This window comes from Sparus aurata, chromosome 11 (genome assembly GCF_900880675.1).
Source record: "Sparus aurata chromosome 11, fSpaAur1.1, whole genome shotgun sequence".
Lineage (NCBI taxonomy): Eukaryota > Metazoa > Chordata > Actinopteri > Spariformes > Sparidae > Sparus > Sparus aurata.
In genome coordinates, this window is record NC_044197.1 from 30,903,161 (window position 1) to 30,920,388 (window position 17,228).

General features: G+C 42.2%; 1 protein-coding gene across 1 annotated transcript; it reads right to left on the reverse strand.

The window, feature by feature from the left end:
* Window positions 1-7,883: 7,883 nt before the first annotated feature.
* On the reverse strand, window positions 7,884-9,731 carry LOC115591596 (piggyBac transposable element-derived protein 3-like). The gene has a single exon (XM_030433732.1). It carries the CDS (start codon window positions 9,729-9,731, stop codon window positions 7,884-7,886), a length of 1,848 nt encoding a protein of 615 aa, XP_030289592.1.
* Between the last annotated feature and the right edge of the window lie 7,497 nt (window positions 9,732-17,228).

Below are 17,228 nucleotides of genomic sequence, written 5' to 3' on the forward strand. Positions count from 1 at the left end.
TCTCTATTGCTGTCTCTACACCGACCATCGTTGCCTGTCATTAATCCGCCTCCGTCCCTCCCACAACTTCCTGTTTCTCAACAACCAAACTTGCTGCTTGGACACTTTCGTGACAAAAGCCCGTTTTTACCATTTCTTCCAGCACCAGACACAAAGCAAACGTGACGGCAATGTTCGCCAAAAAGCGTGGCAGACATTATTTACCCTAAGTCCGGTTTTGGACGTGCCGGTGCGTCCGGTCCGTCGACTCGGGAGGTGGGCCGTGTGGGTGGGCTAGCAGCTAGCTACACACGAACATCTACAGATTCCGATTCCACTTTGTTGTCCGCGCGTCTCCGGATCTCCTCAGACCCGAACAGACTCAGTCTGGACTCGTTTAGTCTCATTAATCCACAACAGCATGAATGCCACAAGAACAATATTTCTAAAGCACCAAGAACCATGAAAAGAGTACCTAGCACAGTACTGTTACTTGTGTGCTGTGTAAGGGATGGAAATTAGCACCCGCCACCCGCCAAATGCGACTGAATTTGTGTGCTGGTGGATGAACTGAATCAGTTTACCAGCCACTGTGGCGGGTTCATTCCAGTCAGATCTGATCCAATTAATCTTAATGATCGATAGTTATGGCTTAACAGTGCGCTTTCCACAACCCTAGAGTTGGAACCAGTCAAATTATATGTTTCTGACTGGACCAGTGTCAGTTGGACTTCAGAAGGGGCCGGAATTCCAACACTAGAACGTCCGTAAACTGTCATTTGGGCCGCTAGATAATAAACAATATTCTTTCATGTAAATACCCAAAGTGAGTGATGAATGCATCCATTGTGTCATGATATTTTAAAAAAACGAAATAACACCAAAATGTAAATTTTCACAAAATTAATTATATATGTATCAATATTCATATCATCGCACATAGTAAACCATAATTATTGCATATATTTACACAAGATTTTAATAGAGAAAAATCAGAACACGAAAATTAACAATTAAAAGTAACTTGTTTGATTATGAAACATTTTATTTTAACACTTAATAATATATAGCTAATAAAAAATAATAGCAATCGATAAAGCTGGAAACGAGCTGATCTAAAACAAAAAAAGAGCCGTTTTAAACTCTGGTCACAGTCTGCAGATTACCTCTGCTCTCCTTGCACAGTAACCACTCCTGCTGCTGGTGCTCCTTGAATAAGATGTGGGATGTTACTGAAGACCACCACTGGCCATCTTCCGTACCGCATTTGACGAAGTACGCCCTTCGTGTGTGAGTTGGACTCTCCATCGCAGTCGAAGTGTTTGTGTTTTAATGGACACGAAGCAAGTTCGGCTAAGCTAGCTAGCAGGAGCTAGGCTAGCGGCCCGGTCATTGTCGAGAGGAGGCCTGCGCGGACGGGAGAAGCTTTGCCGGGTCGCCACGAAGAATGTCGCCGACGGACGGAGCTTCGCTGCCGCAGAGGGACAGAGGTTTATCGCTGCGAGCATTTTGTTTTCACAGACTAACCTCGCCTCATAACAAGGCCGCGACCTCCTGTTAGCTCGGAGCCACGTCTGCAAGTCCAGATTTACACGATGCCGATAATGACGCCATTGTGTGTAAGTAACTGTTACTGTGTTCTCCCTCGCTTAATTTTACTGTGACTTACGTTTCTTTATTCATACCAGTCTTTTTAATTGTTTTCCAGCTGCCTGTAAGACATTACGAGACAGTACGCAGGACAACAAACAACCAGATCTTGCATCGCAGGCTGACGCTGTGAGGAGTTCAGCTCGGAGTCGATCGAGGGCAAAGAGGGTAAGATTTATTAGATTAGATCCGTCTTTGGTCAATGTGACTATTATTCTAATAAATAATAGATGTGTTGTGTCCATACGCAGTGCATCGCGCAGTACTGATCGTCTTTATTGATTGTTTTTACAGCTGCTGGAAGCGAGACAGAGTGCTAGGTGAGGATGAGGTGGACCTGTGCCACGCTGCAGTCACATGAGAGGCGATTCCGAAGTACAGGGCAGCGCACCACAGACGTCTGCAGAAACGGACACTTCGCGGTGCTGTAGGAGTTAGGGCTTCCCGTTTGTTTTGTGGGCAGATTATGCTTTGCACATGCTGAGTGTTTGTGTTTGTGCTAATAAAACTCTTTCTTTGAATAAACAACTCCTTCCTGGCAAATGTTCCTTTCCTCAGTAAATTCATTCATGTCATTGATGATATCATAAATATAAATGAATGAATAAATCATATAAATATATAAACATAAATATATATATATATATATATATATATATATATACATATATATATATTCCCACCGGGGTTTACATTTATAATGACCCAGGGTGACTATTCATGCTGCTATTCATATGCAAATTAGAGGCGTTCGCACCTCCGGGAGCTCCACTGACATTATGGTTCGTTTCCGACAATTTTCGGCACAGACAAACGCCACGTTCACAGCCTGGAAATTGTCGTTAACTGCCGAAAACTAGGGAGGTTTACGGGGCCGAAAATCCCACTTTTCATGCAGTGATGGTCGTAAAGTGAAAGTAAGTAAATTGGATGTGTTGCCGCCTCTCGCAACAACTTTCTTCTCGCAGCTCCTGCAGATAGGGCTGCCATCCTCGACCAGCTGTCCTGAGCATTCTCATAACAACCACAATACGCTTAGACTTCAGATTTGGTTCTCTTTGAAGGCGAAAAAATGCCGCGAGGACCGCTACTATCACGTCCTCCCTCCGCCATGTCTTCTTCACTACATAACAAGCGCACGTTGCACGCTGCGCATGTGCCGCGAGTTTTCCACACCATGGTTACCGACTGCGGCGGTTACCATGGTAATTAAAACGTAAACGGTAATCTTCACCGTCGGGAATTTCACCGTGGTTTACCGAGACACCGGTAACCTTTACGTCCCTAAAATGGTCAAACAAATTAGTTGTGTAACCTCTCGTTTTGGCGACAGATGCAAGGCACTGTTGACACAGAACACGTGTTTGGTCAATGTCATCCTTCTTGTAGCCGAAATAACTCCAGATGACTGACGTTGCTTTTCCTTTTGGCACCAAGTCTTCGTTTTCGCGATTTTCTCTTGTTTCGCTGCTCATTTTTCAATGTTGTTACCAGCGACTCACTCCATGTGCAGGGGCTGGTCTGCTTCGGCACACTGATTAAGAACTAATGTGATTGGTGCAGCGTCTGCAGGCACAGTGTGTGTCAGGTACCCTTGAAATTAGAGGAGTTCATTTGCGTCCTACATTGCAGGCCCTGCAATGTGACTATTGCACTTACGTACATCGTGATGGCGATGCTCAAACGATATATTGTGCAGCCCTAGCTCTCACACATCCAAACACATATTGACACATGATATGATTCATTTACTCAGTGGTGTGAAATATTTTCAATTTGATCATAAGTTTGGTGTGTGTTGGGTAGATGGCAGATAATAACATTTGATTAAATATGCAATTCTTAATTAAGCGCCTGTATTACACACAAATAAGTCTTGTACCTCTGCGCTGGCAATAGCGCAGAGTCAATGAGCTCATAATATGGATGTTTATAACAAACTAAAATATATGAAGTAATATTATGAACTTTCGAAGAAAATATACACTACATAATTTTTTAAAAATCAAATCTTCACTGTTCATGTTATATGCATCTGAACACACATGAATGTCAACTTCAAAATAACATCTGCGCAGAGGCCTACAATCGCCTTGAGGTATTTCTAGTTATTGTCTTGTATCGTGATAGGCCATGTGCAATTTATTGCCACACACACACACTCACTGATATCAACAGGTGACCAGGCAGTTCACAACCATCAGGAGTAAAGGACACTTCAACATGTGGACAGGAGTCAGGGACTGAACCATCTGATTGGACGACCACTCAACCCCCCGAGCCACAGATGCCCCGATTCTTATTTTCATGCAGTTATATGCTTAGAAAAACAGCGTATGAATATTATATTCCATTTCTGTCAGGTCCCCTATATGGACTAAGTACCACTAAATATGACACACTGGACTTTGATATCAAACTGTTTTAAGATTTTTGCATCAGTTCCCCCTAAATTACACAGAAGTACAGTATAAGATAAGGCTTATGCTTGTCTTGGAGAGATGTTACAGAGATGTTATATTTGGCCTATGTATGTGTGTTATGTATGTGTAACTGCCTGTTTATTTCTGAATATTTTTTACACTGATAACTGCTAATGATGAGAAATTTGCTTATATTTTTTTGCAGACCAAGCATTGGAACAAGTTTTAAGCCAGAGAACAGGTACCCAACGGCGAGACAAGTCTACCATTAGTAAGTATCAACTGCAATATATAAGACAATAGAGGTGACAATAGAGACAATAAGACGATGTGGCGATGCATTGTGATACGTCACGTGACGATTTGGCATCGATTAACGTTGATGCTTTGCTGCAAGACCGGAACAAAATAACACGTTACCGGAACCTTAGCGCGTGCGCTGCCCGGACTGTTTAGTGAGTGGGACCACAACAAACGGAGCAGTAACATTAGTTTCTTTGCAAAATGGTAACAGCTTTAGCAGCCCCAAAGAGCGGCCGATTCTCTCGCCACCGAGGTTCACTGCAACCATGTGGAAGCATTTTGGATTTTATGTGAGAGCAAACAAGACAATTGACAGGACCTACGCGATTTGCTGTTTTCTGTGTTTTCCGCCAATAGAGGGGGCTCTCGTGCAAGTGGAGCTTTCCCTGGTCAAAGTTAAGTAGGTCAAAGTGCAAATGTTTACATAGTCATAAAATAAATATTTTTTCTTTGAAAAATACAAGTCAAATGTTCAAAAAACCTTGTTATTTACTTAATGAGTGTAGTTTTAGAGGAACTGAGTTAATTGATAGGCTATTTATTTACAAATGTAGCCACAGATAAAGACAAAATCAATCTTGTATGGAAAAAAAGCATTAAAAATCGCAATAACCGAGGAATCGTGGCACCAATAATCGAATCGAAATGACAATCGTTATAATCGAAGAATCGAAGCTCCCATAATCGAATCGAATCGTGAGGTACCCTTGTTGGAACACCCCTATAAGACAAGATATATTGGTCAATGTTATCCACTATCCCTTACATTATTATATTTTACTGCAATAATAGAGAGCCGAAGTCATGCTCCTTCCGGTGTACACCATGGGACTTTATTTCAGGAAAGCCTTGTATGGCAGTCAATGATGAGAGACAAATTATTTCTTGAGCCGGTTTGAATTGAGCCACACCCAAAAATATCAAACAGCAAACTCCTCATGGTTGTTTAAAGGGATATTCCAGTGTAAGTTTAATCCATGGTCTAAATCACTGTGAAACTGTGTTAGATTCCCTCTCAAGAGATCAAGTTAGCGAACCGCTAATTTACGGAGTTTTATCAACCTCAGAAACGGCCGCACAACAACAATACACTGCAGTAAATGGATCCAAATGTAAACCGCCACCAAAAAGCCACAAATAATGCTCAGAACAGCACCAAACTTCAGCAACAGTACAAATAGGGTCTCAGCACATAGTCTGGGGCATCTAACCTCCGCTAGCTTAGCTGGATTTCTATTGGGAAGCTAAAAACTGATTTCAACTCTCCTCCATCAGCTTCTGGGTCGGGGAAGTCCCGACGCGATGATTACTGAGTGCGGTTAGAAATGCTCTATTCCGTTCTTTTCCCTGTCCACTCTGGATAATAACTGTTATAAACTGGCAGGTAAGACACATATGAACTTTGATTGCTTTTCCATGGAGTCATAATCATACATTTTCATCCATGAGCCGCAGAACTCTACTGCACTCGGGAATCGAGTCGTCGGGACTTCCCGTCAACAGGAAGCTGCTGCAGAAGAGAGGTAAATTTTGTCAGCTTTTTAGTAGAAATCCAGCTAAGCTAGTGGAGTTTTAATGCCCTGGACTATGTGCTGAGACCCTATTTGTACTGTTGCTGAAGTTTGGTGCTGTACTGAGCATCATTTGTGGCTTTTTGGTGGCGGTTTATATTTGGATCCATTTACTGAGGTGTAGGGATGTCACGATTACAATTTTCCTTAGTGCGATTATTGTCAGAGAATTTATCACGATATTACAATAATCACGATTATTACGCGTTGATTGACCACCAGTGCTGGTCCATAAGTCTGTGGTTGCACCAAACCGTTCACCCTCTGCCAGCTGTTCTTCCACACTTCCTCTCACCTCCTCGTGCATGGCTGGGATTTTGGTTGTTGAAAAGTAGCTTCTTGTGGGTACTTTATATTGTGGCATTGCCTTTTTCATGAGATGAAGAAATCCGGGTTTTTCCACAATCTGAAATGGCATCATGTCTTTGGAAATAAAATAGGCTACAGCAGTATTTAAATCCTGGGCTTGTTTTGAGGTAGGAGTGTAAGGGGCACACTTTGCGAAGGACTCTGTAACAGTTGGTTGTTGAACTGCAGCAGCAGCAGCACCCCCAATCTTGCCCTGAAGGTGTCAGTGAGTGAGAAAAGAGAAAATAAATTTCCAACATACAGTTGAGCTTTGTTTGGGCTGTAATGACTTATGTTGACTGTCAAAATATAATTATATTACTAATTATATGAACCAATATTTGTATTTGTATATTTAAGTATCTATTTATATAGGACCAATCATTAATCCCCAAGGAGAATTGTTTCAATTATTAAAGTCATCAATTGTCATCTATACCAGATGTTTACATTTATTTTTAATCGTTTTAATCATTTGTCAAATTTTATGTGGCCACATATAAAACGTATCTATTATTTTGGTTAATTTATTTTATGTTTAAATTACAATGACATAAACCAATTAGTAAAACATGAAACGGACTTGAAGCACAAGTGTACAAGCACTGGATTGAGCTGGAAGCACAAGCCCAACGTTTATGCACAGATGGGAGAAAGCAAAAGGAGGGAAGCTAAACGTTCACTGACTGAGTGAGGACCTTGACTACATGGCGTTTTCTTCTACCCGTCACTGCACACTGACAGTGAGACTGTCCAACGAGAAAAAAAAAAAAAAAAACCTACTTTTTATAGTAAGGACTTTTCAGTGGTACTTACTTTGTCCTTTTTCTCTTCCCCCATCCCCAGATGCACCCAAGTTCCAGCTGATAACTGGCAGTTTGGGGGAGGATTCTTCCTTATCTGTTGCATTGTCACTTCTGGTACAGATGCATTGAACTTCTGTGGTATGTTTTGATTTGACTTAACCCTTTAAGGTACGCACCAAGAAAAAAGCGAAGGAAAAATTATTTCTTTGCATTTTTTATTCAATTACGATAACAATAACAGCAATCTTTTTTTTTTTTAATTAGACCCTACAGTATTTGAGATACACTCCTCTACCAAACGGTTGAGACGTCTGTTTATAATAGAAGAACAACATTTAGAACAAGTCACAATAAACAATCTGAACTTTTTGGATGCCTTTATTCTGATCCCTCTCTCTCTGCTACTGATGGCTCCAAACACATCAAGTGTGTGTGTGTGTGTGTGTGTGTGTGTGTGTGTGTGCACGTGCTGGTGCGAAACTTTACACAAGATTTGATTTAAAGACTATTCAAAACAAGAACAACAAATATTTTTGGTGGTCGTGCAACAGCACAAATGGGTTTTGACCTGTTTTTGGTCAGGAGTGCAACAGCAGCGGTGCAACAGCCCTTATTTTGGCTACTCATTTCTTACTCATTTATTTTTTTTTTAAGTATTTTTTTGGGCCTTTTATTGATAGTACAGCTGAAGATATGATAGGATACAGGGGGAGAGAGAGGGGGATTACACGCAGCAAAGGGACCCAGGCCGGGAGTCGAACCCAGGTCCGCTGCAGGGCGTCGGCACATGGGACGTGTGCCACTCATTTCTGATGGTATGCTGCAAAGCACTCCTGCTTTGCATTCATACACAGGAATACATGACATTTCTGGCATTTCCATCTCGACACTCCCTTTGGACAGAGGTTGCATCGCCCCCGCTTGTTAGAGTGAAGTGGCAAATGTCCGATGTTGTCATATTGTACATCTGGTTGTGGGTGGGAGGGTCTTTGGGTATTGGATTTTTTGTTTGACGACATCTGTGGTGGAGAGGCTGATGAAGGTTGGCCAACTTTGGATGCTGGCTTGTTGACTTGAGCCAAGGTCTGTGCGACTGCCAGACGGAACTTCTTGAGAGACAGCAGTGTTTCTTTCAGGAGGCGGCAGTCCCGCTTGTAGACAAGCCATGCGTTTGAGATGCAGAGGTCAAGGATGTAGCCAAACAGAGGAAGGTACCATCGCTTGGATTTCGCCGGGGTCTTATACATGTGTACCAGCATGTCAGACAGATCAATGCCTCCCATATGCTTGTTGTAGGCAGGGATGAGGGATGGGCACGTGACAGCGACCTTTGCTTTGGCCTCTTTGCTCCACCGTTTGACAGAGGAAAGAGGTGTGATCCCACAGGCACTGCTAAGAAGGTTCACACATTTATTATCGAACCATTTCACAGCGAGCAGCCCTTCAGCAGACACAAAGTCAAAAGCTCCACGTCCTTCCTTCATCAGCTCTTTGTCTTTCTTTAAGGTCGCTCCACCCATGCGGTTATGTCGGACAGTGCCAATGCACCTGATTCCCAGGTTCTCTTGCAGGTTCTGGACCAAGTCAAAACTGGTGAAGAAGTTGTCACAGAAGACGACTGAAAGTCTTGGCAGTGTGATGGTGTTGCAGAGTGTTGTCACAATCTTGGCCCCTAGAGGCAGTGCCTCCTCCTGCTCAGTTAGGTCCACATTGAAGAATGTGGACGCCCCCTGATAGAGCGTAAAGTCATGAATGATGCCATATGAGCTGGCCCGGCAGAACAATTTAAAGCCCCACTTGTCTGGCTTGTTGGCAATATACTGGCGGAGAGAGCCAGCCCCTGTGCCTTTATACGCCACCATGACCTCATCCACGCTGTGCTGGTATGTGGATGAGATCAGAAGACACTGCTGACGGAGCATGTCAAAAAGGGGGCCGACTTTGTAGAACCGGTCTGGACTGCCATCGCACTGCTGATTGTCATTAAAATGAAGGTAAAGGCGTAACAGCTTGAATCTCCTCCTTGGCATAATATCGGCTATCAGACTGAACCGTGACTCAGTGGACCAGTAGTCATCGATGGCTGGGAAACTGAAAACACCCATGAAGAGGAGCATTGCCAGGTATTTTTCTATCTCTTCAGGACTGGTGCTGATTGGATCTCCCAGCTCCTGGGCAGCGTAGAGATTGGTTTGCTCAGAGATATGTATAATCATCTCATCTGTGAAGAGCATTTTAAAATACTGAAAGGGTGTCTTTACAGCATCAGGGGGGTTAAAACTTGAGTCTGGAACCTGGAATGCCTCAATGTCTTCATGCCGCCACAATCTTCTTCTGCCTTCCTTTTCACCTGGGGGTGATGGTTCAGGTGTGTTCTGTAGCTCTGCCAAAGAAACCGTTTTCAGGGAGTTTTTCCCCATTCTCCTCTTCTTTTTGGATGGTGGTTTAGAGGATGAACTCTTTGAGGCAACTACCTCCTCATCCATTGAATCAAAGGAAGTGTCACCACTGTCTTCTGCTGGTGTGGGCAGATAATCTGGATCATCTATGGGGTCATCATCACTCAGATCCACATCTGAGTCCTCAGGATTTTCTGGCACAAGAGCCAGCAAAGTGCGTGGTCTTGCACTGTAAAATGATTTGGCGTCCATCTATCATGTCTGAAACATAAAGAAAATTATTTGTATTACAAACCATATACTCTTACAATGCTCATATGGTAATACACAAACATAGTCAATTTTAAATTATGAAATTAATAGTAACACCAGAATTGGTATTAATTCTTCAAATTTATTCTTGATATTTACCATAAACAGTACAGAAATGGTAAAAAAAAATGATATTGATAAAACGTTTTTCATCAAATATGTAACTGAATGACATTAAACGGATAGTTCGTGTTTTTTTAAATGGGGTCATATAAAGTACATATCTACCATCTGGTGATCTACCGTTATCACCAATCAGCGCAGCCTCAGTTTGGAGAAGTAGAGAGCCACTCCAGCCAGACGCTCAGCTTTGAAATGCAGTGAACGGGGTCCAGCGAAAAAGCGAAATTAAGCACCTAAAACCCTACGCATTAGCGCAACTGTGAAGGGATATAGAGGTTCTATGGTTGAGAAAATGTAGTGTCAAAAGAAAGGTAACTCTGAAGGCCATGTAAAGTGCTGTGAATTTTCCCTATACAATGTACACTTGAACTGATGTAGATTTTTTTAGGTGAGCCTTGTTTTAGTTGGTTAAATTCCGATACCCCGTTCACTGCAGTACAAAGCTGAGCGTCTGGGCTGGAGCGGCTCTCTACTTCTCCAAACTGAAGCTGTGCTGATCGGTGATTAAGGTAGGAAACAGATCAACTATAGAAAACACAAATTATCCCTTTAAATTAATCATTTTAACAACACTAACCCTTTTTTTCATCATTAATAGCTAATTTTTATTATAGCTAGCTAGCTAATTAGCTAGCTTCTAAACCTTTACCATAAAAAGACAACTCAACCGTTTGGTAGAGCCCGTTTTGAAAAAATTATTTGACCCTTATAAGACTTATTTTTGTTGAATTAAGTTACATAATTCTGTTTAACAACTCATCTGAAATGGTAATATGCCAACAAAACAGTCTTACCTTTGAAAGTCCCGCCGATATGCCTCAACAAACGATGAATGAATTTTCGCTGTATCACTTCCTGTTTGAAGCAATGCTGAAAAGGCATACTTCTCACACACACAGTGCCATCTAGTGGATATTTTTAGCTTTGCACAGCTACACCGAACGGTAGAGATGGCTCATTCAGGTTGAGTTAAGCTTGATGCATTTATCATTGAAATATAGTGACTTAAAGTGTGGTCTACCAAATGGTTGAGTAGTACCTTAATTAACAGTACACTGAATATTCAGTGTTCTACATCAAGAAGAAAATGTTTGTCCACAAATACTACAAATATTATCAGAACTACAGCCCCACATGGTCAGGAGAATATCAGGAGAATATAACTGAATTGGAAATACAAGCTAAAACACAACAGACCACAACCCCCTCAGCCCAATTGCTCTCTACCTGTTTCAAAGGTGAAATCATGACCTCATGATGATAGTACTGTTAACAGAAAAGATACACATATGGTGAAATACAATTTTTAGTTTTTCAATTCCTCCTGGGGGGCTCTGAAGAATTGTTCGTGAATAATTGGTCGATATTGTAAATTTACAACTCAGTACATTAAATAAAGGGGTATTAGAATCAACAGTGGTGTGTATTTCATTTGTAATTAAGTTCCCCACCCTACTTTAATTGAAACAGTGAAAATATTTAGGGTTTTTGTTTGGCAGTCGTAGCTGCCAGTCATTTGACTGTTTTTCCAATGTGGTTTTTAAGGCTTATTAAAGGCGTTTGATCATAATTTAGGAAAAATCTGTAGAATGACGATACTTTTCTGAAGAACTCTTAGCATTGTCACTTTATTCAAAGTGTTTGATTGTAATAATTTAGGAAAAATCTATAAAATAATGGTATTATTCTGCGGAACTCTTAGCATTGTCACTTTATTCAAAGTGTTTGATTGTAATAATTTAGGAAAAATCTATAAAATAATGGTATTATTCTGCGGAACTCTTAGCATTGTCACTTTATTAAAAGTGTTTGATTGTAATAATTTAGCAAAAATCTGTAAAATAAAGGTATTTTTCTGCAGAACTTGTAGTATTGTTGTTGATCATGATTTAGGAAAAATCTGTAGAATGACGATACTTTTCTGAAGAACTCTTAGCATTGTCACTTTAAACCTCTAGTCTGAAGCGTTTGGAGAGACTCGGACTAGGTCGGGATCAAATATGTTTGGTGTGTTCAGGTGCGTCGGAAGCTTTCAGAGCCACGCGGACGTTGTCGGATCCGACTGAGCATGCGAAGTCTGAGGAGGTGGGCCGCCGGACGTCTGAGCCATTGGATTCTCTGATTGGTGGTGTGCTAGCGAATCAGCACGGTGTGTGGGAGGGGCAGAATACTGTGTGCGCATTGGTTTTCTACGCACTCCGTTCCGTCATTTCTTGTTTTCATGCTTAGTACTGAGTACTGGCACGAGACTAGCTGCTATTATGTCCGTTCAGGACGGGACATGGACGTGTACAAGAGATTATCAGTGAACTGCGAACATGTGTGCGTGGATGATGCTGAGGTGAGGGGACTGACTGGAGGCTGAACGTAAAAGTACGTTGCATTCTCTGTCAGAAAGACAATGAATTTGTCTTCAAAATAAGAACTTTACATTGCACCCCATTGGAGTTTAGAACTGGGTTCTTAGCGTGGGGCTTTTAATTTGAAAGAAGCGACCGTTAGTAGCTTGCCACTACAACAACAAGCGGACAACGAAGACAGCTACAGAGACCGAGGAGACGCTAGCATCTCCTGGATCTCAGCGGCTGTCCAGTTGCTCATCTTAAAGTCCGTGTAAAGCAAAATCAGCCATTTTCTTCTAAACACATTAAACAGTTCATAAATGTGTTTACTTAAAACATGCAAAAGCCATTCGACCATTTAGAATTTAATTTTGGAGCTAGGCTCACAAACTGTTTTTCAACATTTCTGTGTTCAGGATTTAATGGGCGGGTCAGAAATCATGCAAATCATGGCCGCGTTACGTAACGCGGCCATATGATTTGTATAAACCCGGCCCTGCTGCGTAAGTGGTATAAATACGTTCAGCGCGTCAGCTTCAGCGGTTCTCCCACTCACTCTCCAGTCGTGAAGCATTGCTTACAATAGTTTGCAGCTAGCTAACCAGCCAACCAGTCAGCTAACCAGTCATGTCTCCTCCACATCGCTTGTGCATCTTTCCTAGATGCCACAGCGTGCAGGGTGACGGCGCTGTTAGCTTATTTAAGTTTCCTAAGGAGGACAACATAAGGAAACGGTGGATCGATTTTGTCAAGAGGAGCTAACGTTACTGTGGGGAGTTAAACATCACCACCAACACCCGTCTCTGCAGTGTCCACTTTGCCCCTGATAGTTTCAGCAACTATCACCAGGTAATGTCTGGATTTCTGCAGAGTCCGTTGATGCTGGTCACTGGGCATAATGTGGCCACCGCAGCCGACCCTCTCCATCCCGCTGACAGTGGGTCCCACCGGCGGTATGTGGCGGTAGTATATGGGCCGCATTATTGGTGAGCCATCTCAGTGTGAATGGATAATCCGGAGGCGTGGAGCGAGGGCATGTCGGTCTGACAGTCTGATAACTGCACAGGTCCTTCACTCAACTAAATACAGAGAAATGTCCCACAACGCAACGTTACATGACCGAACAAAAGTAACAGACTTCTAACCATTTTTCTAAAAGTGTTTCTCTCTTGTGTCTAACTTTGTTAGCAGTCTCCAGCTGTGCGACTGTAACACAACTTTACATGAAGAAGGACTAACACTAATAGCCTAATTTATTCTTATTTCTTCCACTTACAGAACTGTTTACGACTCGAAACAATGTTATTATATATGACGTTTCTGACCAAATGTCGTGGCTTCAAATGCATCAAATTCCCACATCCAGTTACACAGGCAGCTGTCCAGGGTGCTGAACCAGGTGACAGACAAAGGCTGCACTCTGCGTTCTGATGCTTGCTTTCTCATCCACTCTGTTGTGGGAGATCTCCCACATAGCAAAAGAAATACTCATTTTTTCTCTCCCGGCTGAACTCTGGCTTGAGCCCACTTCACCCAGGCGCGAGCCTGCAGCCCACGCTCCTGCTGACAACAGACCGGGGGAGAAAACAGACATTCCTTTGCTCAGAACCCATATCAGGCTGTGTCTGAATATGCACGAAGATCGGTATAACGCATTGGAGCAATTTTCATACAATTTCGGATATTTAGCATGATAAAGTAATTTCAATTCAACATAGCCATTTGTCCAGCTGAAGCATAATGAGTTATGTCATTAATATGAAGTAGGCTTGTTTTGCGGTTAATCAGCCACATGATCCGTTTGAAACCACAAAGGAAAATAGGATAAATGAGCAGCCTCCGTTTCCTTTCTGATTGTGTCCGTTCGGTGTGTGTGTGGGGGGGGGGGGGTTTCGGAATGGACTTTGGAATAGCGGGGTCTTTGAAAAAAAGGGAAACCCCGCCATTACGATGAATTGAAGTCTATGTTCGGAACAGCGAGGTCTCGGAAAGGCGGGGTGTAACACTGCCCGTCTTCCGCCTGTCCTCCCGACTCTTCGTCACATTTCTGCTCAGAAAACAGCGCCTGTCACCGGCAAAGACTTTAACTCACAGAGCGTTTGTGATGAAAATAAATCACTGCGACCGCCAGCCCTCCTGACCGAGACTTCAGGGAGCTTTCCCCCAGAAAACAACCTCCGTCCCCGCGACTGACAGAGTCAGACAGCGTCCTGTTTACTGATGGTGATTATGTATAATTATGTAATTTAGCGCGAAAAACTTAACTCCGTCACTTTCCAGGATGTTTGGTGGGTCAGGATCTTAATCATTACACATTATAACAGCATCCATATGATTATAATCTGTCCGCGGGTTCAGATAGACAAGCCCCCCCCCCAGCGTTTCACATTAGAAAGAAGTGCTTGTTTTTCCATGATTTTGAGACCTAATTTTATATACTTATATACTATACTAATTTTATATACCTAACTTTATATAGGCTACTTATCTTACGCGGTAATATTAAAATTGGCAGCCTGCTGCCCAGTATAAAAACGGCTATTAACTTTGCAAACAAGGGAAGCCATGCACTGCAGGCACACTGTCAAACAGAAGTGCACAAGAAGAAGGTGCAGGTCATAACTTTTTCAAAACCCATATTCATCTTGTCAAAATACACTCTTTAAGGGTTTCCTTTTTTCATTCTGCAGGAGATTCTGCGGATTTCCTGAGAGAAGTTGTCAGTCTCATTTCTTATATAGCATAATGTGAGCATAGATAGACACTTCAATCCCCCCCCCTTACATTTTTAGAAAATTGTACAAGACATTTAAATTACCCCTCGTGAACCACTTAAAAACTACAAGATGGTTTTTACAGCTCCTACCTCCTGAAATAAGGTGGGCATTTTTATTTCCTGTTCTTACCTATTCGGTGAAGTGATTAATCAGGTGTGCCTGATCATCAGGGTGTCCCCTACATGTAATTGACTGTGGCACACCGCGACGGCAAAATAGAAGCTGCCACACCTTCAAAATTCAGGCGTAAATAAATCCAGTGTTAGAGAAAGGAAATATTTTACCGTCGTCTTTCACCGCAGTCTTTGACGTTAACAAGCATGTTGGATATTTCGCTTGATAATTAGCTAGAGGATTAAAATGGTCACTTAGAGCGGAGTCCTGCACGGGTCACCGCATCCGACCAGTTTTCCGACACAACTTACATTCCGCACCCGAGCCGACCCGGTATTGATACCGACGCCCGAAGGAAAATTGGACGGACGCAATTTTTAAAAGTGAAAGTAAGACAGTTTTGGGGAATGTGAGTTCTGGGAGGGCGCAAGCACGCATGAATGAGCTCATATGAAATATAAATGCTTATCATTTGTGTTACTAATAATGACTGATGATAAGTGACGCCTTGAAAATGGCAATCGTAAAACTCTCCAGGCGTGTCCTGCATCTGTGTCCACAGTGTGACACAGTAGCCTACATTATTTTTCACCCGTGCAGGACTCTGACTTAGATAACTCCTCTCTTGAAACAAATAATTAAAATAGCATTTCTTTACAATATTAGAGTTCATGATGGCTGGATGGGAAAAAAAAAAGAAATTCCCTAAGTAGCCTATGACATAAGTATAAATATTACAGTATGATGACCCAAACTGTCTTTGGCCATTTTCACTTCATGTTCACGGTTTTTTGAATCTCGCGACTCGAATCCCGCTTGAATCACGAATCTCGTGAATCTCCATGTGTACTTGGGGCGCTACAACTACTGTACTGCCATCTGCTGGGCCGGAGGGTAAACACGGTAGATTTAAGGGAAAATATGTAAATGTGAAGACAGCGACAGATGATTATATTATAAATAACGGAATTTCCCAGGGAAAACGGGAGGGTTGACAAGTATGAGTGTGACACATTTCTACTAACTAACTGGCCTGTGAAGGTAAAGGTAAACGAAAAAGACATTAGAATAGATGTAATGAGCTGATAAATATCAATTCCTGTGTAGTTTTCTGTTACAAATAAAAGTTGGATAGCACTGTACAGTCCTGCATTCAATAATTTGCGTGCTATGTGATTTTTCCAGTGTTAAACATGTGCCATGGCACACAAAAGGTTGAAAAACACTGGCCTAGGCAAAAGAGCCAAAAAATGTTTTCCTCCTAAGCCACAAATTGCTTGCAAAATGACTTTTTGTCCAGTAAGTCGAGTTTATCCTGATGGACATGACAGACAGCAACATGTTGATGTCTGTTTTGAGTCATTGTGGACCGGAGCCAAGTTTTGAGCCTGCGGAAGACACTTAAACTTCTCTCTGCCTCAGAGGATGAAACAGGGACTACCAAAAGCAACCTGACCAGGTTTTCCACTTGCCCAAATAGTTTACGTACCTCAAGAGGCAATCCAGGAATGATCCCTGCAGCCTCTGCACTGTTGCTAAATGAGTAGATGGGAAAGCTAGTGCAATATTAAAATCATGTTTTTTATATTATTGTTTAAATTAAACCATGTTCACTTATTATCATGTTCAAAACTTCCTCTCATGATCAACAAACTAAAATCATCTCACCCTTCATAATAGCACCTACCTGCAACTCTGCAGTGCTGGCTCTCCCTGCATCACCCTCACCAGTGTTAGTTTCCAGCTGAACTTCATCTGATCTCTAATATGAAAGCAGTGGAGATGAATAAGGTTTAGAAAAATACCTATGGGAATGTCAAGAACAAGCGAAAAACACACAGACAGACTAACTCCTTTCTAGGTGTGAGACGTGGGTATGTGTAATATAATTATCCTCCTGGACAAAATTATTACCAACTCACATTTCCTTTCTTTCTTTTCTTCCCCATGAGAAAGAAATCACAGAGCTGCTGCTGCTGTCTTTCCATCTTAATACTTCTGACCTGTTGCCAGCTGCAGACTCCCGCTTGTGAGGGGGCGGGGCGGGCTGGTGACAAGACGCTTTGTTGCGCTTTCAAAAT